At 49.4% G+C, this 25,073-nt stretch overlaps 1 protein-coding gene across 3 annotated transcripts; it reads left to right on the top strand.

Moving 5' to 3' along the window:
* The first annotated feature begins 367 nt into the window (after positions 1–367).
* RFWD3 (ring finger and WD repeat domain 3) lies at positions 368–23,981 on the top strand. 3 transcript variants are annotated; one of them, XM_068693062.1, is made up of 13 exons: positions 368–467; positions 2,708–3,065; positions 4,440–4,669; positions 6,377–6,465; positions 6,561–6,758; positions 8,861–8,952; positions 11,130–11,244; positions 15,989–16,217; positions 17,225–17,375; positions 19,542–19,718; positions 20,599–20,813; positions 21,067–21,284; positions 22,325–23,981. In XM_068693062.1, the coding sequence occupies exons 2-13, from the start codon at positions 2,710–2,712 to the stop codon at positions 22,466–22,468; spliced, it is 2,214 nt and encodes a 737-aa protein (XP_068549163.1). In that variant the 5' UTR covers positions 368–467; positions 2,708–2,709; the 3' UTR covers positions 22,469–23,981. The 3 variants fall into 3 exon arrangements, with proteins under 3 accessions (XP_068549163.1, XP_068549164.1, XP_068549165.1); XM_068693063.1 differs by lacking the exon at positions 368–467 and adding an exon at positions 857–1,236; XM_068693064.1 differs by lacking the exon at positions 368–467 and adding an exon at positions 1,264–1,394.
* Positions 23,982–25,073: the final 1,092 nt, after the last annotated feature.

Here is a 25,073-nt window from a genome sequence, read left to right as displayed (position 1 = left end):
TTCATGCGACTGACAGGGCTGAGGGGGGCACCCAAGGGTGCCCCTGGGCCTGGTGGGGCCTGGTGGGGCCTGGTGGGGCCTGGTGGGCCCCGTTGCCATGGCAACGCCCCCTCCCCGCCTCCGTTTGAATCCGTTCCCCTCTCCCGCTCATTTCGCCCCTGCCGCCCCTCAGCCAATGAGAACGCGCTTCCGGACTCTTAGTCCCGCCCTCCCCGCCCCTCTGACCTATCACCGCCCTCCCACCCGCGGCTCTCCGCCGCCGGTTTGCCGGGCCCGCTGCCCAATCAGCGCAGCCGCCCCTTCTCCTCCCCCTCCCTCCCCCTAGCGACGGATTGACAGAGCTCCTGACCAATAAAAAGCCTGACGCGCGCCGGCTCGCCCAATAGAAGCGGCGGCGGGGGCAGCGGCCGGCCAATAGGACGGCGGGGGGGCGGGGCGGCGGGGCGCTCGAGCGGGGCCGCTGTGAGGTGAGCGGGGACGGTGGGGCCGGGCCGGGCCCCCCCCGGTTCCCCCCCGGTTCCCCCGGGTTGGCTCCGTCCCCGTCCCCCGGCTCGGTTCCCTCCGGTTCGGGGCCCCGGGAGCCGCCTCCGGGCCGTGTGAGGGGCGCGGGGCCGCAGCGCCGGGGGCGGCCGGGCCCTGAGGGGAGGGCGGGGAGGGGCAGGGCCGGGCCAGGCCAGGCCGGGCCGGGAGGTGGGGGGGGGGGGGGGCGAGGCCGCTCCTGAGGCGCTTCGGGCTCCAGCCCTGCCTAAATCGGCTCCTCTAAGGCCCTGCGTGCTGCGGTGCCTCGCGTGCTGGTCGCTTGCTAAATTTTGTGGGTTTTTCTTGGCTAAACTTTGTGGGTTTTGGCAAAATGTTGATATTTTCCCTTTTTTTTGGCTCGTCCTGCCAAAAAAAGCTTTGAAGCAGGTGCAGCGCGGTGACCCCACAGGCGGCTGTCCGCGAGGGGAAGCTGCGCTGCCGTGCTCGGCCCTGCAGGTGCCTCCTGCCGTGCTGGTAGGCAGGGTTCGTAGGATCATTAAAATATGTCCTGTGGGTGCTCCCCTTAATGAATTTCTTAATTATCTGCGCCCAGGAAGCTTGGTTGTAGGGGTGTCCTGCTTACAGGCTGCTCTGCATGCTGCCACACGAAGCTGGCTGTCACAAGGAAGCTCTGGCCTGTCACCCTGTCAGAAAGACTCCAAAAATCAGTGGTGGAAGCGCTGCTATGAACACTTTTCTTTCCCCAAAACACACAGGGTTAGTTAACCCACAGTAGTGAGTACATGCAATATTTTTAAGTCATCCCTTAGGAGAGGAATAATGTTTCTGATGTGCTCCTGGAGGAGCAATCTTCCTGTGAATGAGTTTAGTGCTAGGGAGCAGCGCTTCGTCGTTAACTGGTGGCTCTTGACCAGGTGAGAGGTAGGGTTCGTATCTCCCTTTTTGGCATAACTTAGGCTGGAAGTGGTAATTAGGGTAGGACTAGAAAATTAAATTTTATTAAAAGGTCTACTGAAACATAATAGCATTAGTATATCCACCTCTAGTAACTTCATACGCATTCTCCAGTTATTGTTTGACCTAAAAGCAGTCTTTGCTCTGTCTGCACAGTGCCTATCCTAATAAGTTTCGGTGTGTGCTTTGGGCTGAATAATGCTGAAGGTCTGCTGTCCCCAAGGCTTTTCATATTTATGATTGCCTCGGTATTTTTGAGAAGGTGAATGACCTTTGGCAGGCTGCAGAATTTAATCCCCTCTCCCTCCACCTCTTTAGGTGACTTTTTTTCATTTGTTCAGTTAATGAAATAATCCTGAAGCCTTTTTTGTGTTGCAGCCTGCCTGCAGAGCAGGGAGGCTGTCCAATTCTGTGGCCGAGAGCAGCATGGTAACCACCAACACAGACTGTGACTTCCTCTGTTTTTCCTTAAAACCTAGGGTAGTCCTTCTAGAAGGAAAAAAACTGAAATCTTTATCCCGCAGAGGCTTGTAGGGCATCCGTTTTTAATATACGTGAGGCTTTTACTGCAAATTTAATGTTTGTCCACTCTCAGATGAATATGGGTCCACAAATGCTGACACTAGGGGTAACTTGCTGCCCAAAATGTCCCGGTTGTGGGTTTTGCTCTGGTACCCTTCGTGGGTTTGCACAGTGCTGGTGAAGGTCAGGTAGCAGAAGGGCCTCTTAAATAAGCTGTGGGTAAGAGTCATGGTGATCTGGTATCGTAATGGAGTTTTATTGCAATAAATGAGAGCCTCCAGAGAGACCAGCGCGATGGACAGACGCACCGCTCGCTCCTGGCTCTATTTGTCAGTGCTCGTGCAGCATTTTTCACCAGGGGGAGTCTCTAGGATATCTCCAAACCATCCTCCGAGATGCAGATGCATTCACTGGCAGTTAAATAACAGCACAAACACCCCCTGACTTTCCCCACTCCCCCAAGGCTCACTCAACGCGGTTTTGCAGCCTGCCTTTGGTGCTGGCTGTTGCTGAGCCCAAGACTTCGGGTCAGGGGCTCGGGGAAGGCGCTGCCTGCTGGGCCAGCTTGTGCATGCTTATCGACACGGGCAGTTGGGTTTTCTGCTGCATGTCTGAGGCAAAAGGACAAATTATTTGCAGCCTGAGTTGTAAAGGCTTGTTTAGTCACTGCTGCAGCTGGTTCTCACTGCTGTCAGGCTACAAGCAGGGCGCAGGCTTACAGATATGAGATTTCTGCTTCAACCCTTGACAGGAATGGCTCAAGAAGAGATGGAAGTCGACCTCCAGCCAGTGGCTGATGACCCCGCAGAGAACCACGGGACACTTCCCCCAGAGCCCTCAGGCCACACCGCGGTGCTGAGCAGCGAAGGAGGCGGCGTGACCGTCATTTCTGACGACGAGGACGAGGCTGTTGGCGCCTCGAGCACTGGGACAGGGCTAGCAGCTACCAGGCCCAACCACCCAGCGAATCCCAGCAGACTGCAGAGGTTTCCGGGGCTGTTGGATCAGCTCCCGCTGGTGCCTGGGCCGCAGGCTGTGGCACGGCCACAAGTGAGAAGGGCTCGCAGGCAGCAGAGCATCGGGGGCTCCCAGAGGACGGTCAGTGCCAGGTAAAGCAGCAATGATTTGTGCTGTGCTTCCTCGCTCCAGGGCTGTGGCCAAATTCTGAGCACCTCACAAACCTCTGAAGCACCGCGGGCAGAACTCTGATCTCACCTGGCGGCGTCTTTGCTCCTCGTTAATTGAATCTCCCCCCTGTTTCTTCACTTACTGTTGACCTGTGAGCCCTTCCACGTTTTCTGACGTGCAGAGCCTCTGCTCCCCGTGTTCTGTGGCTCTGCCAGGCTCCTGGTGGTGCTTCCTGCAGCAGAACCACCTCAGCACTTCCAGCCAGCGCATAGCACGAGCTCCACTGAGCTCTGCTGCCTTTCACCTTTGTTTTGAGGTTGTCTCATTAGGTGCTCTGGAGGCCCTTGCTGCAGAAGCTTTCACAAACAAGCAAGCTAACATGTTGTTTTGTTATCTTCAGGCAAAGAAAGTAAAAAATCCTGTGTTTAACACTGTTAGTAATGAGTTTGAAAGGTGATGAGTGGGCACACTCCTTAGCCAGAAAGAAATCCCTATTTCTGGTCTGTTTGGTTTCTGTCTCATCTCTGTAGCTTTTGTAAATGCCGAGGGTGAAATTATAATTAACTGGAGCGCTGTCTTTAAATGCAGTCAGACCGACATCTCCTTTCCTCCCCAGTGATTAAACATTACTACACTGTTTGCCCGTGGATTGCTCATGAAGGTCACTGCAGTTCTCGGGGCTAGAAGGCAACCTGGCAAAAACTCTGCTTTGAACCTGCAGGATAATTGAGGAGCTGGTGCAGGGCAAGGGGAAGAAGTTACTTTCCAGGGGTGAAGCCCCTGGGGAAAAGAAGGGGGAAGGCAGAAAGTAGTCGGTGGGGTGAGACTCTGGTATGAGCCTTGTTTGTCTCATTATTACCAGGGGCAGTGGGAACCAGGTCTGGGTTATAATTGTAATTACAGCCTAGGAGTTCCACGGGCTGGGCAGAATGGATGGGTGCTGCATTTTGGGATGGGTTTTGGGAAAAGTTTCTTTAAGGAACGGGTTGTGCAGTGTGGGAACGGGCTGCCCAGGGAAGTGGTTGAGTTGCCATCCCTGGAGGGCTTCGAGGAGCGTGGAGATGCAGAGCTTAGTGATGTGGCTGAGTGGTGGACTTCACTACCACGTAAAACGTTGGCCTGGATGGCCTGAGAGGTCTCCCAGAGTTCACCTGAGTGGTTCTGTGCCACTGCTGATTGCTCACGGCTGTGTGGGGTTGCCCCTCTCCCACACAGGGGCTGTCTTGCTAACTGATCCCTTCTGATCTGCACTCAGAGCCTGGCAACTGTGCTGCAAACCAGCTGGGGGAAGCATTCAGAGCCTTCAGCCTACCTGAAATCACCCTGGCTTTCATTTCTCCCTTCTCTGGACGCAGGGCATCGTTGGTCAGATTCTTCCAAATCAGCATGAGCCAGGTGCAAGCTACCACACCGGCTGCACGTCTGGAACCCTCGCATGTAGCGGGGAGCAACCAGGAAGAGGGGTCTCCTGAAACGGAGCTGAGTGGCTCTGCCAGCAGCGCTTCTGAGGAGGAGGAGGAAGAGGCAGAGGCTGCGGCGCCACCATCCCCAGCAGCCCAGGAGACACCTGCAGCAGCCAGCTCAGGTTTGTACTTAATTCCAGAAACTCATTTCATTGCTTCAGAGCCCAGCAGGGAAATCCTCTCGAGCTTCCTAACAGACGGTGCTCGGAGATCGTTGTGCCTGCAGCTGGCAGGAGCAGGTTGCCACCACAAGGCTCGCTGGCAAGCGGCTCCAAAGAGCAGCAGCAGCAACACGTGACTGCTGCCGTGATCTCAGACATAATCTTTCTGCTATTTGCAGGCTCTCGCTTATAAATAATCCTGGAAGTGTTCAAAATAACTTCACATTTAGAGGCTGTTGCTTGGAACATTTCCTCTCTTATTTATTGTTGAGGAATATTTTTGAGGACATCAAGTCACGTCTCTGGAGATAAGCAGTGCTTTCAGTTTTCAGAGGGATCTGAGTCAGGATTTTTTTTATTATTATTTGCGCTTTTGTCTGCGTTTGGGTTAGAGTTCTCATTCCTGTAACTTCCTGTGGCACTGAGCTGAGAAGATAGAGGTGCTTAAGGCAGGGCTTTGTCTTTCTTTTCTCAGCTTGTTCTGGCTTGCAGTTCTTTATTTAAACTCACGTTTGCAGGCTGCCACGCATTTAGTGACATGGTTTGTGATGAACATATGCAGTTTATGTAAGAGTGGCAAGTAGTACTTTGGTATTCAAAGTTATTGATGCCCAGAGAATATGAGAAATATATTTTTAATTTCTCTATTTTGTAGAGACGCTGGGCTCTAAGGAATGTCCTTAGGCTGGACAATCAAAACCAAACCTCCCTGGACACCTTTTTGGGGGGCTTATATCTAAGAGGGCTCCTTTGAACAGATTTCCTTCCACTTGCTCTCAGCTAGTCTTACACGTGACAGGAGCTCAAGCTGTTAAGTGCTGTCTGGTATTGTGTGAACATATGCTCTCTGTTGGGTTTTCTGGAATCCCCTTGTCTTGCTTATATAAGCTGCTGGTTCCTGTTCTGCCCAGCCCTGTACAGGCTGAAAATCTTATTAGCCTTAGGCAGGGCTAGGTGCTACTTCTCCAGTGGACTGAGAATGTCTGCCTTGGATGCTAACTGTCACTGTGAACTCTTGTTTCCCCAGGGAAAGGGGGGAGAAAGTACTTTCTGCTCCTTTTTTAGTGTGCTGGTGGTAGGAATCCAAGCCTGGTGCTGCTGCGTGCTCCAGCACAAGGGCTCAAGGGGACCCCACAAAACCACGTGGCCTAGCAGGGCTGGTAGTTGGGTAACCACTGGCTAGAAAGCTGCTCAGGTCAGGGTGAATGGACAAGCAGCATATTCGAAATGCCTCTGGCACGTGGGAAGTGCACACTTTTGGAGCCCTTGGAAAAAGAACTTGTGCGTATGGGTGTCTGTGGGCACGGTGATGCAGGGCTGTAACCTTACAGCAGCCCAGCTATGGGCCTGTGTGCAGGCGTGTTTGCTTCCAGCAGGTCAGAGAAGTCCTGCTAACAATGGCTGTCTTTAAAGGATCTCTTTTGTCACTGAATACACTGGAATTCTGCATCCTTCTAGGAAAAAAAGGGGCAGAAAGCTCTTCAGCACTGCAGTTGGTTAAGAGAGTGGTGTGCAGGCAAACTGCATGGCCTTCCCTACCCAGGTTGTTGATCAAAACCTTTGTGCCTCACCTGTGCTGTTATTGATGCCCCGATGATTATGGATCCGGTCGAGGAGAAGCCCTCTCCCTCGATACGTATCAGTTTATTGAAGCGGTGCTTTTCTTAGTTTCCAGTCAGGCCCAAGCAGAGCTGCCTCAAGCTTCTGCAGGACGTGGAAGTTATGAAGATGAAGGGGCTGAAGTCCAGCAAAAGCAGGTAAGGTGACCTAAACACTCCTGGAAATGGATGAAATATGGTAAAGTGCTGCATTTGCCTAAATAAATGCTTATATATATATTTTTAAATCTTAGAGAACTCCACTAAAGGAGCCAGAGCCCTTGGTTCCTGTTGCCCCGCTGGAGGAGGAGGAGGGGGACACCTGTGCCATCTGTTTTGAGCAGTGGACCAACGCTGGGGACCACCGCCTGTCGGCGCTGCGCTGCGGGCACCTCTTCGGTTACACCTGCATTGAGAGGTGGCTCAGGGGGCAGGCCGGGAAGTGCCCCCAGGTAAAACCCCAGGGTGGTTTTGTGCATTGTTGCATAAAGAATCTCATGCTGCCCGCTGTCAGAAATAACCCAAATCACAATTACTTGGATGCAGGTAGCCCAGGCACAGCTAGCAGTGCTTCAATGGGAGGATTCTGGCATGGACTTCCTCCCCTGAAGTAGAGTGCTTGTGACTTGCAGACTCAGAAGTTTGCTTGTTCAAGTGCTAAGCCTGTAATTGGTTTCAGAACGCTGCGCTGCACTCCTGGAGTGCAGGAATGGCAAACCGATTCCTAGAAGCCATTAATTTAGCATAAAGAATGCGTTATTGGACTAGAAATCTGTTGGAGAAACATTTTCAATAGGTTAGTCATCTGCTCTGAACTGCATCTGCTTTTGCAGCCTAAGGGTCAGGTGCAGGCAGCTTTGGCAGAGTGGACTGAGAAATACACCGCACCCTGTAACAACCAGTTGCAAGTGGTGGACCTGCTTTTAAGGTGCTTTCTTTTATTTTTGGATAGTAAGATTCATGGATAATATGGATCTTTTTGATTAGGTCTGTGTCTTCCTGTGATGTATTCCCATTCCTAATTCCTTTTTTCCAGAAAGGAATGTTGACAAAAAAAAATAGGTCAACAAGTACCTCGTAAATGGGATTTGTTCTGCTGCTTTCTCACTCAGCGGCTGGAAGCCTGAGATTTTGTTGGCTTTGTCATTTGTAGAGTTCCCATAGTTTTGCTTGACTTGGTGCAGGATTCCCCCTCCCAGCAAGAAGCTTGCTGTTGATGGGTGCTGTGATTAAACCTAAAGACCCGCTGTTGCCATAGCAGAGGCCCAAACCTAATTTTTCTCATCTCTGTCAGTTCTGTGTAAGCTTTTTGTCTGCTATATGCCCAGACAAATTTCTCAGAGACATTCGTGGCATCTCTGCTCTTCGGAACCCTGTCTGCTTTCTTGCTGAGCCCTAACAACTTGCAAGGGATGCTCGCTACCTTTTCCAGTAATTACATCACTGGAGGAAAATTTCCTGCAAGCACTTCCTGCTCTGGAGACAACCTTGGAGCTCAATCATCTTCCCTTTGTTTTCAGTCGCCGTCCTTTGCGACGGGGCCCTCTCTAATTGAATAGCACAGGGCTGCTGTGTGTTGCTCTGTGTACTAAGTGGCTTGAGTGCAAGATCCTGTGAAACTGCAGCGTGCCAGGCCCTGCCAGTGACAGCCGTTGGCTGCCAGGAATGCTGTCTTAGCCTCTTACTGCTCTGCAAAGCAGTTTTTTGAGGTGTGTGTGGGGAGCTGTCTGATCTGAAGCTGTTGCCCATGGTATCTTCATGCTGCTAAATAATAGAGAAGTCTACAATTGAAGCGCATATAGTAATTTACCTCTTGGCAGAGTTTACTTGATCTCAGCGCTCGCTGCCTCTTTTCTGATCAGTGAAGTGTGTTTGCAAAGCAGGGAGCTCGCAGATGCTGTCATTTCTTACAGTCCCAACCCAGGGAGGTGCGACCCCTGCTTTTTAAGGAGGATGTAAAGGATGAAGTGGTCACGGGCAGATGCACAAAATTACTGAAGTGCCTGATTGCCTTGGTATCACTGAAATCAGGGGGGTGTTGGTGTTTGATATTGCTACAGGAGTGTTTTTGTGGATTTGGACCTACAGGATTTGATCAGAGGAATATAATACATAATTAATGTTGTTGGGAGCAGACTCGGGTGCCCAAATCTAGCCTGCTGTCCAAGTAGCCAGTCTTCATGCTTTCAAAGCAGAGGTGGGGCTGCTGTGTTGCTCTGGATCTTTTCCTCTGCTTCATTGTAATTTTTTTGCCTTCCATGGATCTTACCCGGCCGCGTTGTGTTTCTGGTGTTTTAGCAAAAATAAATCTAGTAGGAAGCAAGGAGATGCATTTTTAAAGGCGCAACAGGATCCAGGACCTAAACTGTTGTAGCCCCTATCGGAGCTCCAGTTGATGAGTTATATTTCTGACTTGGGGCTTTGTTTTTATAAGTAGACACCCCCTCCCTTCAAAACTCGAAGGGTTGTTCAGAATAATGCCTAGCAAGCTGTATGGATGCACAGTTTGGTAGTGATGTTCTTGAAGGTGAACAGATGTTGTCTTTTTTTTCAGTGCAATAAGAAGGCGAAACGCTCTGACATCGTGGTGCTGTACGCCCGTACTCTGAAAGCGCTGGACACCAGCGAGCAGGAACGCATGAAGAGGTACGGAGGCTCCACCTAAACACACAGCCTCGCTGGTTGCGTGTCAAGGAAAGCTGCAGCCTGGCTTTTACTTTATGCTTTCATTTCCTGTGTTATCGAAAGCAATTTGTGCATCCCCTTGGGGATGGTTGTCCTAACAAACCACTTCTTGCTACGTTCTGCCTGCCTTACCTGTACGGAGAAATTTCCTTTGGAGCAGGAATCCCGAGTTTGTGCTTTGTGGCACTGAAGTTGCTAAAGCTGTCTTGTGCTGTTTCCTGAAATGTCACCGCGGGAGAACACGCAGAGTTGTTGCCAAAAAGCTGTATATTGCTAATTCATCATTAGATGAGAAAAGCATAATTAGAAATGCAAAGAGGGTGAATAACTGACCTTTTCTGTCATCTCTTCTGCATGCATTAAACAGAGTAATCTCTCATATGAATCACTTTCCATCTTGCTTTGTCAAACTCTTTATGTAGCTTTACTTACAAAAGGTCAGCAAGCATTACTGGGACTCTACTCCCCCTTCCAACTTCAATGTAGATTTTTTTTTTTGAAAAAGGGAACAGTGGGTAGGAAAATGGGCACTAATTTCTTTTCACTAAAATGCTGTCACAGATACTGTTCTGAAATCAAAAGGCTGCAGACTTCTGAGTTTTCCCGAATCTTGAAGTGAATAGAATTTAATTGGGTTCTCCATAACATGTTCCAAAGCATATTGCTATTCTTCTAACATGGTCTTTCAACAGAAACTCCTCCCAAACCCTTCTGATGAATAATTACTGGGATAGTGAGGTAAATGTCATGAGGGGAAAGTAGCTGTTCTGTCCAGATTGCCACTGTCTGACAGTGTTTGAACTGTTCCTCTAGAAGGGTCACACTTTTTAAATGGATAGACACTGCAAAACAATCAATACATAAGGATTACACACATTATTTTTTTTTTAATTTTTGTTGCAAAAGCACAGCAGCATTTGGGTGCTAAAATCTCGTTATTTCTTGGGTGGAGGCAGCTGTCTGACTGCCGCTTGTGTCTCAGAATCCCTCAGCAGCAATTCCCCACGTGCAATAATGCATCACCCCCTGCCTCCTGGCTTTGTGGGGAGGCAGACAGCGGTGGCTGCCCGTCAGTCCTGTTAAGCTGCTGGCAGCGGCTGCCTCGTGGCACGTAGCCACGAGCAGAGGACAAATGGGAACACTGATACATCGATACTGTTTGTGCAGAGCCTTGAGACGGGTATAAGCTCACAGGTTTCGTTCCTCGCATTCAGAAACGCCAGCCTTCAGGCTCTGGGTGCTTGTGTAAAGAATGTTTCCATGGTTAAATACGGAGTTTCACCTGTTTCTTATGCAACAGAAAAATAACGTGATAAGGCAATAGGGAAAGAACAGAACTCTGCGCTGAGTAAACATGCAAGGCTGTGTTTTAAGGTTACATAGACAAACTAGATCTATCTGCGCCCAAATTACTGAAGTAACCAGACTATTGCAGCTTTTGAAGCACAGGATGCAGTGGCCACATTATGGACAAAATATGCAAATAATGTTAAGGAATGTTGCTGGTTTTTCCCCTCCTTAACCACTCGGTCATATGGAAAGTACTTAGGAGAGCGAAATGGAAGCATGTTACCAAAACTGCTGCTGTTAAACTCTGCGTATGCACATCTAGGCTCAAGGTGAGGTAGTAAGTACAGCTCCTACGGGTTTCACAGAGAGTTTATCTGTGTCTGTCTAGTTCTGATACAGCAGTATTTTCCTGAAATGCAGGATCAGTTGCTCGTAGTAGAAAAAAGCCTAACGATCTCGCTGTGTTGTGACTGGCTGTGTTACTGACATGATGGATTACGTGGATGTTGATGGTATAGAATTTGCTAAGCTGTTTCAGGGGGTGGAGCAGGAAACAACTGATTTCTTTCTCTGCTTTCCTTCACTAAATTAGCACATTTGGAGAGGGTGAGGAGAAAGGCTGTTCTTTCGATGGAACAATAATTGTGTGAGTCATGCAGTGCAGTTGCATAACTGAGAACATCTTGAGGTGAATGGACTGGGTGAACGTGGTACCAGACTTCTGTTGCTTTTATATTTACCCGAGCAGGACCTGCTTGGAATAAAGCAAGAACAAAGTTTGGGCAGCGTGGAGGCATCCTAGACAATTCCTAGTCCTAAGGGTTGCGTTTCTTCTGTTTTCCATCCAGGTCCATAGAAAAGGAGCAAATGTTGCGCAGGCAGGCCGAGCTGGAGTCTGCACAGAGCCGTCTCCAGCTGCAGGTTCTGACAGACGAATGCAGCAAACTCCGCAGGCAAGTTCAGGTGAGTCCAACACCACCGATACACAGCAGCCTCCCTTTCTCTTCAGCTTTCTTTTCCCTGCTCCCTCAGAGGAGAGAAAGCAGGCTTTCAATTTTAATAAGCAGCAAGATCTAGTAACCTCATCTGGTGAATCATTGGGAGTATCCTAAACATCCCAGGTGAGCATATTCACGTACACTACATAACGCTGACTTGCTTCTAAGACTGGAAGCTGCACGTACAGCTTAACAGGAGGTGCTTTTGGCTGCTGATGTTGCAGGTTGCTCAGGTTTTGTGGTGGCTGGCAAGGTCTGCTAATACAGTGCCAAAATGCGTTCTCCTTATCTTTCCCTAACTGTACCAAAATGAGCTTTGAAAATCTCTAGGATGTATTTTCACTGGATAGTCAAGTTTTTGAGAAATAGTTTGTGAGAAAGTATGTTTGTGGCCGTTTACAAAAGCAAAACAAAACAACAAAATGTCTTGCAAAGATCAGTTGGTGTTTAGCTTAAGCACCTTCTGGTGCCATGAGCTTGTCATTAGGGTAGGCTGGGGCTGAACAGCTGCGAAGAAGCGCCTCTGTGCCCTTAGAATAGAAATTACTGAAAGTAAATGACTGGTTGCTAAACAGCCTCTTCCTTTCTGCCTCATGCAACACTGTGATGTTTTGTAATCTGTCCCGGCTGCTTTTACAGGATTATAAAACTGTGGACTTTGCTGGTACTTCCCAGCTGTGAATTATCTTGTGTATTCCACCAGTTCTAGGTTTTCCAGTAGCCTCTTTCACAACCAATTTGCTACTTTTTTTGTTGTTGTATGAAGTAGATGATAAATTTGTCTAATTTCTTAATGTTTCATTTCTTCTATGCTTTCTTCTACTTCCGGATTTTTTTTATAGCCTTGGCTATTTTCATCTTACATGAAGAAACATCCCCTTTTCTGAAGTTTTCCCATGTGATGTAACATAAAGCTTTATAAATTACAGCTTCGTGCAGGAATTCAGGCAGATATGATCACCAGAGCGAATGAGAAAGTTGGCCCACTATAAAATTTGGCTAAAGAACAATGTATATAAGATAGAACTGCAGGTCCACAGCATCTTCCTGCTGTTCTTTTGGTGTTAAATGATAGAGAATCCAGTCTAATTGAATTGAAGTTGCACGTTATAAAGATTAAGTACCCTGTGTTCTTAAGCTCTGGTTCAGTATTTATACTGCATTCATCACTGTCCTGTAGTGCTTGATGTGAATGCTGGAAGCAATTTCAAGGTACTTGTCTATACTGTGAATGAACTGGAAGTTTAAAAAACAAAGCAAAAACAATTTGCTGGGGAGCCATAAATCAGCAGGAAGTCTAGAATAAGTTGCTAAACCATGGGTTTATATTCTGAGGTTATGCCTAACCAGTTCCTTATTTTATGAGAGGTCATCTAGTAAAGCAGCTGCCTGCAGAGAGTCATTTAGACAGGACGGGATCCCTGGAGGCTTCTAGTCCAACCCTAGCTGAGGAACTTGAGCATCGCATTAGGTTGCTCAGGGCGTTGGCACGTCGGGTTTGTAGTGGCACAAGTAGGCTGCAAAACCTCTCCAGGCAAGGCTCTGCCTAGCTGTCCTCGTTGAGAGCTTTTTCCCTAGCATCTACTAAAGAACTTAGCTCATTGTGCCTTAAGTTTGCTGCCCGTGTCCTTTCAGCAAGCAGTGTTACTGATCGTACAAGGAGCTGTGTTTGGTATAGAAAGGTTTAAGTCACCACGGAAAGCAGTGCTGTGGGATTGCAAAAGAAACTTATGAAATACCTGCACATCCAGAGGCTGAATGTGGAAAAGTTCAGCTGCACAGGACTGGAAGAGCTATGCTCATTTGTTCCATACAAATCTTGGTGTCTTAAGTCCTACAGAAAGCACGGGCCATCAGTTTCCCCCAAAAAGCTGTTGTGTGAGCCCTTTCCTACCATTAATGCACTTGAGCTGGGTCATTGTTAGTCATGTCACTTGCTATGACCCTTTTTCAGATTTGTGTGCTTTTTCCATTCTCTGCACCACTAAGGTCACAAAGATGAGCTGGCTTCAGCTTTTTGATGAAGTATTTAAGATGAATTAGTCTAGAAAAGGGTTATCTTTGTCTTTAGCTATATCAAAATATGAGCAAAGCAACTTGCAGTTGCATGGCGAAAGGATAACTAACCAAAACTGGGGAAAAAGCACAGCACACGCAGCATGTTCACATGTAGAAACAACGCTGGTGAGAGCTCTGTGCTGTGTGGTGGGCAAAGACTTGAATGTTTTGGGAACAGTGCTGCTGAAGCCTGGCTTTTGCCTGTTTTTTCCATTGTGAGCACCAAGATCCTGGGAACCAGACGTGAACTGCTGCTGTACGCTTCCTGAATCTGCTACAGTTCTCAGTGTAAGCTCTTTAGGTTGTAGAGCAACCAAAAGAAATTGGATGTCAAGACAGAAATAAAAATGCCAGCCTAATAACTTTGGAAAAATGTTAGGGTAATTGTTACATTTCATTAAAAAAAAATCTTTCACCTTTGTGATCTTTGTTCACCTGCAGTGGGTGTTGGGGGAAGATCTATGGGTGGTAAGAAAAGCTGGTGTTTCCTTCAGCTGCTGCTTGCAGTGAGGCCAATTAAAATGCTGTTTCCAGCCTCCCTTGGTTCAGGTTCAGTGCCCGCAGTGCTGCTGGAGGTTGTGGGGTCACGCGTTTATCTCTGTTAAATGCAAGGCTGAGGCTGTAGAGCAGGATGGCAGGCGTGACTTCTCTCAGAGGTCTGTGGGAGCGCAGCCAAAGGGTGGCTGTCATCTGATAACTGCCTTTGTCTGTAGGCTTTGGGTCAGCTGCTGCCACTGTAACCCAATCCACCACAGAAAGCTGGCTGCAGCTGGTTGTTTTCTTTCTTGTTCTGTCCTCTCCTGTTTCTGCTCCTCGTGCATGCTCCTCAGGAAGAACTTGGCTCTATATCCCTTTCTTTCCCCAACCTGTGTGACAGTTCACTCATCATAGCAGTAAGCTGGGATCTAGGAAGCACTCTGGGTGTGTGCAGGGATGAACGTGTCCTCCAGGCCCTCAGGCAACAGCAGGAGCCGGGAGAAGTCTTCAGAGCATTTCAGAGGAAGGCATCAGCTTCTGCTGCCAAAAGGGCGTCCTGAGCGCAGTTAGCGGGGTTTGGTTTTTGGTGCAACGCTTCTAGTCACCTTGGCGATGTGTCTCCAGTAAGACTTCCTGGTTCTGCTGGCTCTGTCCGCTGTGTTTAGCTGCTGTACGCTGCACTGACAGTTTTTAACTGCCTGCCTTAATGAATATCTCATGTCAAAATGTAAATGTTGAGTGCAGGTGGCAAGGAGAGCTTTACAAACTCCCCAGAGCAACAAATAATTTTAATCTCTTCTCATGCTCGGTGGTAGTGACACCCTCCTGCCTTTAAGAAATGGAGCTTATTAGTTTTTTGATTAGAAGTTGCTTTCTTGGAAGTTCCTTGTGTTTTCACTGCCTCCTTACTGGGACCCTCTGTACCCCTGCTTCCTCCCCACATTTTGTCTTTGCTCTAATGGGATCATCTTGAGTCTTCAAGTCCTTTTTTCTTATTCCCTCGGTGAATTTGGAAGGTGTTTGATGCAAAACAGATCAGACCTCTGGAAAATACCAGAGTTGCTCTCCTCTTGAGCCGTTTTCCAAAGTTGCAGGGCTCAATGACAACTGATAACACAGAGCTTGATCTCAGGTCTTCCCTCTCTGAGATTTGTTGCCTTTGCTTCGGTGTGAGTTAAGTGGTGGTGGCTGCTTCAATATCGGAGCTAGCTTGCAACCTACTAATACATCCCTAATATCACTCCCGTGGCCCTTAATCGTTTAAAAATTATGGAGTATTTGAAGCTTAATCTATGTTGCTCAGACAACAGAAAGCAAGTAGCAATTTTCTGTGTGTGTGTGCGCTCCCTGTGATGCCCTGGGGTACTGCGCTGCCTGGCGTTTGCCCTTGGAGCACGCCCACTTGGTCAGGACGCTTTCTGGGGATGTTGTCGTTGGCCGTGACTCAAATTCACCAAAAAGTGCTGCTCCTCCCATTGCCAGTTCACCCTGAAGATCTCTGAGGAAGGAGGAACTCTAGGAAAACCTTGCTTGTTGCTGATGCTCTGGTGGAAGCTGTCCTTGGCAAGGGCTCTGGCGAGCATCCTTGAGCACACTTCAGCTGAGGGAGAGAGGGGGGGAGGAAGCAGAAAACGAGGCTGGAGCCCTTGAGAGTTGTTGTTCCTGGAATTTGCCGGCCGGGGTTTACAAGAACAGGGTCATCCTCATTAAATAGAGGGTGTTGCAGGAAACAAGTCAGTCTGCGTTGAAACTGGGGCCTTTGGGGTGGGGGGGAGGCATTCTGGAAATTCTGGAAAATGCTTCTAATTGACTGTCTCTTGCGGTTGAGCGGCATGCGATACTTGGCAGCTTGTTCTCTTCTAAACAGCATTGATCTGGTAATAATTGTTATTGGCTTTTATCTGTTGCCCAAGAGCCCTCTCCTCCATGGGGTCTAATACATCCAGTAACGGACTTGGAGGAGATTCTACCAGCGCTTGCAGAGCCTGCTGAGTGCTTTTGTTGTTCTTGCAGCCAGGGGACTTGGAAACCCAGCGCTTCAGGGACAGTGTGGAACTGGAGCTGTCTGTATCCTCCCTCCTTGTCGGAGAACAAGGACCCTTGGAGCACCTGGAATGGGTGGCACAGGGTCTCCAGAGGAGCACTAAAGCTTTCTGAGGTCTTTTTCCTTGCAGGAGCTGAAGGCTCTGGTGGCCCAGCACAGCGTGAGTGCTTCTCAGCAACCTGGCAGCTTCCGCACCGGCTTCCCAGGTGGCCTCCCCTGCAGCCAGAGCCAGCGCAAGTACCACCTGGAGAAGGCCTTCCTGGTGTCTCAGGCGGGGAACTGCAGAGTGATGGCATACTGCGACTCGCTGGGCTGTCTCGTGGTGTCACAGCCTTCTCCACAGTCTACTTTTATTCCTGGTAAAGAAGCGAGCCAAGATTTGTGGGCTTGTAGGGGATATTTGGAGGCTTACAAAAGTGAAACGTGTTTTCTGCTTGCTCCCTCCTCTGGCTTGACCTTTTCCATGTGCCTTGTAGGCTGGGGACACTCTTAAGATTCCCCCTGGCTCATCTCTGCTTTGGTAGCTTCTGCCTGGCAAGGTGACCTGTCTCCCCCCTCACTTCTCCAGCAGGATCCTAGCAGAGGATCTAAGGCTTTTTTGCTCAAGTGCCACATCTGCAGGAAGGTGACAGGCGTGTGTGATGCTCCTGGCAAAGGCGAGCAAGACAGAATGAGAGGTCAGCACGCCAGGGCAGGCAGAGAAGCTTCCAGTGCTTGAGTGAGAAACATTGCTGCCCGCTCAGTAGGTGGCTTGACCCACGTGCAGCTGGTCTGTCAACAAACTCCTCGAAAAAAAAGAAAGAAAGAAAAAAAGCTTTTGAGTGTTGGAGCCCTGTCTCCCAGTGGGGGGAATAGGAAGCCGAGGAGTCCTGGGCAGCCTTGTGCCTGTCTTGTTACAGCCAGGGGCAAGCGAGCTGACAGCTGGGCCTGCGCCAGCTTCCTGTTCGATGAAGGAGATGTGGCATTAGGAGTCTGAGAGACTATTTGCAAAGCACTTGCATGCTTTCTGGGTGATGAAACTTACTTTATTTGGTTAATGGCTTAGAGATTAATATGCCGTATCTATAGGCATAACAGAATTGTTTTCTGCCTTCAGCTGGCCTTACTTTTCCAGCTTTTTGGAGCTGAGGAGTTCCTCTCTGTACAGAGTCTTTGTGGCATGTAGGTGAAGTTCACCTGTAACCATTCTTTGCAGTGACACTCGTTCTCAAATTGCCCTGTAATTCTGCTGTGTGTGCTTCCAGCTAGGCTAGAATGTCTTTGAAGAAACCAGCCAAAAAGCAGCAGACCCTTGTAGGAAGAATTCCAACGCCAAGTTTGCTTTTGCACGTCTGTTTGATGATAACTTTGTTTGTCTCCCTGGCAGGCTGTGGCGTTAAGATGATGAGCGTGGCCAACCTGAAGAGCAGTCAGTACATCCCCATCCACAGCAAACAGATTCGGGGGCTGGCTTTTGGCAGTCGTGCGGACGGCTTGCTGCTCTCTGCCGCTCTAGACAGCACTCTCAAACTGACCAGGTGAGCCCTGCTGGGAGGAGCAGCATTTCCCAGCTGACTTTTTCTTTGTGCAGAACTGCATTTGGTTCTGTGTCACCTTAAGTGTGCTTGGAGCGCTTGCTGTTCTGCTTTCCAAAAGGTGCTGCTAAGATGAGGTCAGTGTATCCTTCCTCATGCAGGAACTGACAGAGGGGAAGACTTTGCATTCAGGTCTTTTAGGTGGAGATCTTCTGGAGCTACCTGTCTGGTACCTTCCCTGTGTAGGTTCTGGTGGCAAACAAGTCATTCAGCAGCGATTGGCCCAGTTCTGTTGAGAACAAGTGCAGTGTACAGATGTGAAATTTACTGCCTGCTTGGTTTTCTGTTCCTGCAGTGAGATGTGGGACATGGGAACTTGCATGGCATCAAGCAGAAATGCATGTTTGGGTTGGGCACTTCTTCCCTGCACTGATATCAGCTTCTCTGGCTTTAAACTCCTTGTGGAGCACGGCGTTATCTGGGATATGAGGCATTATCATTGAGCATGTGCTAGAGGCTCTAGAGCTAGCAGAGACTTCAAGCAGCAGGTTGGAAGCTAATTATGCAGAGGCTGAGAGAGAAATTGCTTCAGTCCTGGTGGAGTTCTCAGCATATGAGTGTTTTCTTGCTGCTCTGTGCTGCCCTTCAGGTGTAAGCTGCTTCACAAGCTGGCTGCCTGATTGGTCTCACCGAGTTCGAGTAACATCTTTATGCACATCCGCCAGAATAGGGTTAGGCAGAGGGTGTCGTACGACTGAATTCTTTTCCCTGTGTGAAATAATGAGGAGAACTTAATACTGCAACAAAAATGCGAAGAATGCTTGCTTTCCTGTTCCCTGTACCATGTTGAAATGCTTGTTAGACTAGTAAAAAGTAAACAACCTGCCTGTCTCTGATGCTAAAGCCAGCATGTCAGGCTACCAGCCTCCTCCGTTGGAATTCTTTTCATGGTTTAATCTGCAGAGGCTTTCTGTCACAGAACCTGCTCAGACACTTGACTCCCACATCTGTCTCTCACTGCCTGATTGGCTGCATGAGAACCTGTGATCCTCTTGCCTTTGTGCTCGATCCCAGGACGTGTTGCAGTTAAGCGCTTGCTTCAGCAGCATCTTCAGTCATCTGCTGGTCCCTGCCTGAAAGAAGAGCACCCCTTTGGTCATCTTTCTTCTGTGGTTACTGATTTTCTAGTCACCCTACCAAAAGGAGTCATCCACAGTGTCACTGTCTCTTGTGCTTGCTTGTAGGTGTATAAAAATAACACCAAAGCTCTGGTTTTGCAGGGTTTGGTTTCTCGTTAGTATGTTTCTGATTTTTAACTAGCTGCTGTTCTAAGACAAAACCCCCTGTCAGTTTTTACCAGCCAGGTTTGTCTTTGTGGTCTTATACTTACCTGGGAGAAATGACTTCTCTGGAGTTCTGCACGTAATTGGCTTCCCCAAGGAAAAATCTGTGTGCTTTAAAGGCTACCAGAGTTACTTCAGTGTGTGTTCTCTTCTCTCTCACTAGACTCCGTGTGCTGAGCTTGCATTGACAATGCCACCCTTGGCAAATAGATTCTAGTCTGACATAACTTCATCTGCTCTTCTGGGTTGTGCCCTTCCATGTATTCCCATCAGCCTTCCACAAATTGGGTTTCTAAAGAATTAACACTATGGATATGGTTTTTACAGTCTTTATTCCACTTGCTCTCGCTCCTGTTGAAACTGGTTTCTTTTGAGGCATGAGTATTGTCCCTCTCATGTAAAAAGAGGGAGATAATTAATGAGACATAATCTGAAGAGGTGAGCACTGTGATGTCAGGAATATGCAGTGTTACGGGATTACACTAGCGTGGTTTCTCTAATTGCTTCCAGGAAAAGTAACTTAAATTTCTTTTTCCAGTAAGGCAGCTGAGACCCTGCTCTGAGGCTTCCTACTCCAGTCTCTGAAGATCAATCTAGAAAAGGAAGCCTTGGCCTGGAAGAACTGTAAATTACTTCACAAACAATATCAAAGCAATTATTCTGTCTAGATTTTCCAGATTCACATATGGAGTACAGGAAGAATTAATTCAGAATTCAATCCAAGGGAATCTCAAGACTTAAAAGCTAGATTTGTTGCCTTAATTATGCTGCTTTCTTATGCGTAGATGCTCGTGCAATGGGCCAACATCTTGGTTTTCTCCTGCAGCTTGGCAACAAACACTGTGGTACAGACATACAATACTGGCCGTCCTGTCTGGAGCTGCTGCTGGTGTCTTGATGACACAAATTACATCTACGCTGGGTTGGTCAACGGCTCCATCATGATCTACGATTTGAGAGACACCAACTCCCACGTCCAGGAACTGGTCCCTCAGAAGTCCAGGTATGGCATAAGGATTTGCAGCTCCTCAGCTTTACTAGTATGTGGGAAGCTTCCCTCAGCTTCCTCCATAAATCAAACAGCAATTGTAATCATCTGAACTGCTTTATGTGAATCTGTTGCTCAAAAATTCAGACTTCTCATAGACTTTGCACAGTACGTGCATAACTTGGTATGGTTCCTTGGCCACTGCGTCTTGTGAAAGCATGCAGCAGTCAGAAACAGGTCCAGCACTCCTACAATTAAGCAGTAGAACTGGCTCAGTTTGGAGCTGGGTTTAGTATTTAATGTAGAAAAGAAGAAATTGCAGAGAGGTGTAAGGCCCTGGTGCTTCCATCTCTTCTACTGGGAATCAAGTGGTGATTTAAAAGGGTGTACTGGAGGGGCTTCCTGTAAGCTGTGTGGACTTCTTTAGTGGGAAGACCAAAGCAGGCTGGCTGGCCAAGATGATCACAAACTGAGAGATGGGATGCAAGGCAGGTTGAGGTGGGTCTCTGGGCTATGTCAGGTTGCTTTTAAACGCCCTGAGGGAGCTGCTTTTGTCTCTCAGGACACGACCTGCCCTTCAGTGAGGGAAGGCCCTTCCACAAGTAAGTTCTGTCCTGCTGACTGCTGAAGCCTGCTGCCCCCTATCTGGGGTGTCAAAGCTGTGAATCTTTTTTCACAGCTGGTGTATGCTCTCTGATTCCTACTTAAAACATAAAAACTTCTTTTTTTTTCTTTTTTATATCTTTTTTGAACTTCATTTATCTCTGTCAAACCCACTGGGGCTCCGTTTTGCAGCCTGTCTTGGCTTCTTTCTTTGTGGTGGCTCTGAGCAGCGAGGCAGGACGCCAGCACGCCCACAGCTGGCAGCACTGACTGCTGCCTATCATCCTTTCAGGTGCCCCATGGTGTCGCTGTCTTACCTGCCCCGGATGGCCTCGGCCTCGTTGCCTTACGGCGGGATACTAGCTGGGACCTTGGAAGGAGCCTGTTTTTGGGAACAGAAGGCTGGCAACTCCTACCGGCCTCATCACCTGCTGCTGGAACCAGGAGGATGCATTGATATTCAGACCGAGATCAACACGCGGCACTGCCTCGCAACCTACAGACCTAGTATGTAACGGTGTGAAACTACAGCGGGCTTTTTTTGTTGGTGCTCTGCCCAGATATTTGAGTTTCTCAGTTAACTTTGGGGTTGAGCACACTGTGAAAATGTAGAACTTGCCTTGCCTGTGGTAATTGGCGTCTGCATATAGATAAAAGGATGAGGGCAAAAGGAGGCAGCTGTGAGGTGGTGTTGCTCGTCTTCCTACAATTACGTTGGTCCACAAATAAATTTTGCAAAGCTCTCTCTTTATTTTTGCAGGTAAAAACAACCCCTGTGTGCGTTGTGTCATGATGGAACTGACCTGCAGCCCCCTGACAGAAGCCTCGGAGGACGTGGTGTGTTCCTCTAACCCGGTGCAGACTTTCAGTGCTGGGCCCACCTGCAAGCTGCTGACCAAGAACGCCATTTTCCAGAGCCCGGAGGAGGATGGCAGCATCTTCGTGTGCGCTGGCGATGAGGCATCTAATTCTGCCATGGTATTTCCTGTTTCTTTCAGCGGGGTGGAGGGTTTTATTGCAATTCTTAGGGAATTGAAACCTAATCAGTCACAGCGTCGGTGTGTTTTGGTAGGAATTGTTTTGTCACTGTGCAGGCTGGTGTGTTGTGCTTGCCTGTAGCCACTTTCTGATGGCGTGGGATGTTGGCCAACATCAGCCTGCAGTCCACATCCACCAAAAGGAGCGTAGGCAGCGAGCCCCTGGTGTCTCACAGGGATGTAGGTGGGCACCTTGTCACTGCCGAGCACTAGGCACGACTGGAGAAACTGAGATGTGGTGGGGCAGCAGCACAGGAAGTGCTGTGAGGGGTGGACACGGGCTCCTTAGGAAAGAGGGAGGGTGAGGAGAAGGGTTGGAAGGAAGCCTGTGGAAACGCAGCTGAGGTGCAGAGGACGGGCAGCAGGCTGCAGGAGAGCTGCTGAGTCAGGATCAGAGGAGAGGCATTGGGGTGGCATCGTGGTGGGAGCCTGTTAGCCAAGCAGGCTGTGAAGGCAGACAAAGGCTTCCTCGAGTAGCTTGAGGAAAGTCTGCAGATCTCAGGCTGTTTTTTAGGGAGGTGTGAACCTCCCTAACGCTTGGGGCACCACAGGAAGACACAGGCAATCTAGGAATGTTTTTGGAGAGCATCAGGAACCTCTCCCTAACTGAGGTGCCAGATAAGATGCTTTCCTACATCTGCTCTTCAGCAAACAAGAAATAGGGATGTGATAATCAGCAGCAGCCTTGGCCGCAGTGGTGCTCAAGATCCTGAAGGAAGCGAGGAAGGCGAATAGCAGCACACAAGGCTGTTTGGAAGAGCCAGCTTTGGCTTATTCAGGGACAGGGAGGAAGGATCCTGTAGAGGCAGTTCTTCAGGACACGGATGGCCAGGAGTGGGCACCCTTCAGGGACAACCTCCTCCAGACATGAGGGCTGTCCACAATGGGGGGGGGGGGGGGGGCAGCTCTCTTTGGGGAGAAAAGCTCCGGTTTGGGTGGGAGGGGAAACCCCTGCAGTCCTTGACCTTTTCTGTCCCACAGCTCTGGGATGCCGGCAGCGGCTCCTTGCTGCAGAAGCTGCAGGCTGACCTGCCCGTGCTGGACATCTGCCCCTTGGAGGTGAACCAAAGCCACCTGCTGGCCACGCTCACCGAGAAGATGGTGAATATCTACAAGTGGCAGTGAGCGGTGCCTGCCCCGGGGGCTTCCAGACGTGCTGCTGCTGCACCCCACAGCAACAGGCTGGGCTTGGCTGTCCTCCACGTGCTGCTCCTGGGAGGCAGGAGCTGCCACAGCACTTTTCTGGCAGTCGGCAGGAACTGGGACACTCAGGTGCCTGCGGCAGTTCCCTTCTTCCTCCATCTTCCCTTTTAGGCCTGTCGTTATTTCTTCTCTGGTCAATTTTCTTCAGTCATCCTGAGCAAGCTGCCTCAGCACAGCAATAATTCTTGGCCCGTCTCCAGCGTGTGTTGCTGCACTCTTCTCCCGTGTGAAGAGAGCACGGGGATTTGCAAGGCTCTTCTGCGGATCGCCAAAATAAAAGGAACTTGAAGACCCGAGACTCCCGCTGTACTTTGGCGTGGAGTCCTGCTGTGATCACCGGGTGATGAGGAGGCGGCGATATTGGCATCTCGCTGCCGCTGCTGATGCTTGGTGTAAAAGCGAGTTCACTACTTCAGAGAACGTGCTCCCATGTTCTTTTTTTGATGGTCGAGGGCAAAGGCAGTTGGCAGCTCCTCCCTGCTGAGGAGAGGCCCCGTGGCGTGGCCGTGGAGAGAACGGGCTTGAAAAAATCTGTGGAGCTGTGTTGTTTCTCTCCCCACGAGCGTATATTTTGCACTGTAATTCCTTAATTCTACCCGTTTCTTTCCCCTTCTCTATTTCCCCTTCACCCACCACCAACATCCAAGCAAACTTGGGCAGTTTGGTGGTGGGAAATGGGAACTCTACTCCTAGAGAACTGAAGGTAAGGAGCAGGAGGTAATTCTTGCGCTGCTGCAGTTCACGGTGTCCTCCCTTAAAGACACTGATGCACTGAAACAGGCCGGAATTTGGAAAAGATCACTGACTTCCCCCCCCCTCCTCCTTGGCTTTGGGAACCGTGGAAACTCAGGGATTTCATCAGCCTCCTTTCAGTGACCCTTTTCAGTCCTTAAATCCTTGCTGCCAGTCCCAGGCAGCGACCGGTTGCCCCGGTGTGCGCGTGTGCTGCAGCCTCGCTGCTGTGAAGCCGAGCCAGCCCCGTAGCGCCTCTGTGGGTCTGTGTGTTAGGGTATGAGCCCTGGCCAGGTCTGGGGGATTCGTAGCACCTTTCCTGTAAATATGCTGTGGGCATGAGAGTCCTCATTTCCAAGTCAGATGGTGAAACAAGACTTAGGTTTCATTTTGTGCAGGGAAAGCGAAGCTGCAAGGATGTTGGAGAAGCCGCAAGACAAGTTCCTGTGCTGGAAACACGTCCCCAGGCTCAGCTCTGCCTCTGGCTGTGGTAAGCAGCATCTGTCGTGGGCAGGTTGAGTGTGTTCCCACTTAAACTGCCAGCATGGTTTTGTTTTCTGAAGCCTGGGATGTGTGCGGTATGAGCCTGTTTGTCGTACCTCTAACAAAGGAGACCGAGCTCTCTGCTCAACTTTGTATTTTTCTGTATAATAGTCTTTCTATGCTTTTATACACTGTAAAAATAAAGTGTTTTCCAAATATAGTTGGTGCTGCTGTACCTTAAAAGTGCATCTTAGCAGTATGTGCTCTGTTTTGTGAGCATGAGGGAGCGTTCCCAGCGCAGGGAAGGCTTCTCGTGCTTTGTGATGTTTCCACGCGGCACCGAGGTTCAGGCTGAAATAGGGGCGGCTGTTGGTGGAGGAAGAGTCCTGAACCACGCTACTCTGATCAGCCCAGGGGAAGGAGAGGGCTGAGCAAAGCTGGGCTGCGTACCTGGGGCAGCCTTTTAGCTTGAAACAAACTCGGTGTGAGACTTTTTGGCATTTTAACAATGGTCTTGAAAGAGGAACGTTATGAGAAGGTCTCCGGTAACACCAGCTGAAACCAGGAGCAGCAAGCGGTTCCCCACGAACATACTTCTTCTTGGCTGTTTTGAGGCATTTATGCCCAGTCAACTGTAACCTTTAACTCAGACCCCAAAAAAATGGAAAATTTTATATATATACAGGGAAGAAAGGAACTAACACTGCCCAGCTTCTGAATTTTGAGAAAGCACTTGTTATCTATTTTTGGTATGGCCCTGCAGGAATAAAAGAACTTAATTTCTATTAAAATAGTAAATGAATGGGAGATACCTTCATCTCCTCTGTTTTCAAATCCGGAGTTTGAGAGATTTTTTTCAAAGATTTTAGACGCAAAGAGCCTTGTATGTTGTCCTCGTCACAGATTCGCAGCAGGCTCCGGGAAAGAGCCCCTGACTCGCGTGCAGAAAGCTGTCTGCACCGAGGACTGATGAAAGGTCGAACGTGTTAATTAAATAGGCGCTCATCTCCGTCTGGTGTCAAAGGGGCCGATGCGGGGATGGGGAGGATCTGTCGGCAGAGGCTGAGCTGCTCCTCCGGCCTCTTCTGCGGCTATTTCTGCTGCTGTCTCTGGGAAGGTTTGGCCGTGGCTCCCGCGGTCGCTGTGATGAAAGCGGGGCAGCGCTGCGCTCCCTGCAGCTGGGGCCTGGCTCCTGGCTGCGTGCACACGCGGCAGGACCTGGCAGCGCAGCGCCTGGCTCTGGCTGAGCCAGAGGGAGGAGAAGCAGCGATTTCGTGTGTCCCAAATCGAGTTGGGTTCAAGCCAGGCAATG

Source organism: Anas acuta, chromosome 10 (assembly GCF_963932015.1).
Source record: "Anas acuta chromosome 10, bAnaAcu1.1, whole genome shotgun sequence".
NCBI lineage: Eukaryota > Metazoa > Chordata > Aves > Anseriformes > Anatidae > Anas > Anas acuta.
This window is presented reverse-complemented; position numbering and strand designations above follow the sequence as displayed.

Coding starts and splice junctions, on each gene's coding strand:
- RFWD3 (XM_068693062.1), top strand. CDS start 2,710: ATGGCTCAAGAAGAGATGGAAGTCGACCTCCAGCCAGTGGCTGATGAC. Junction 11,245..15,988: donor AACTCCGCAGGCAAGTTCAG/GTGAGTCCAACA, acceptor TTTTCCTTGCAG/GAGCTGAAGGCTCTGGTGGC. Junction 19,719..20,598: donor CTGGTCCCTCAGAAGTCCAG/GTATGGCATAAG, acceptor TCATCCTTTCAG/GTGCCCCATGGTGTCGCTGT.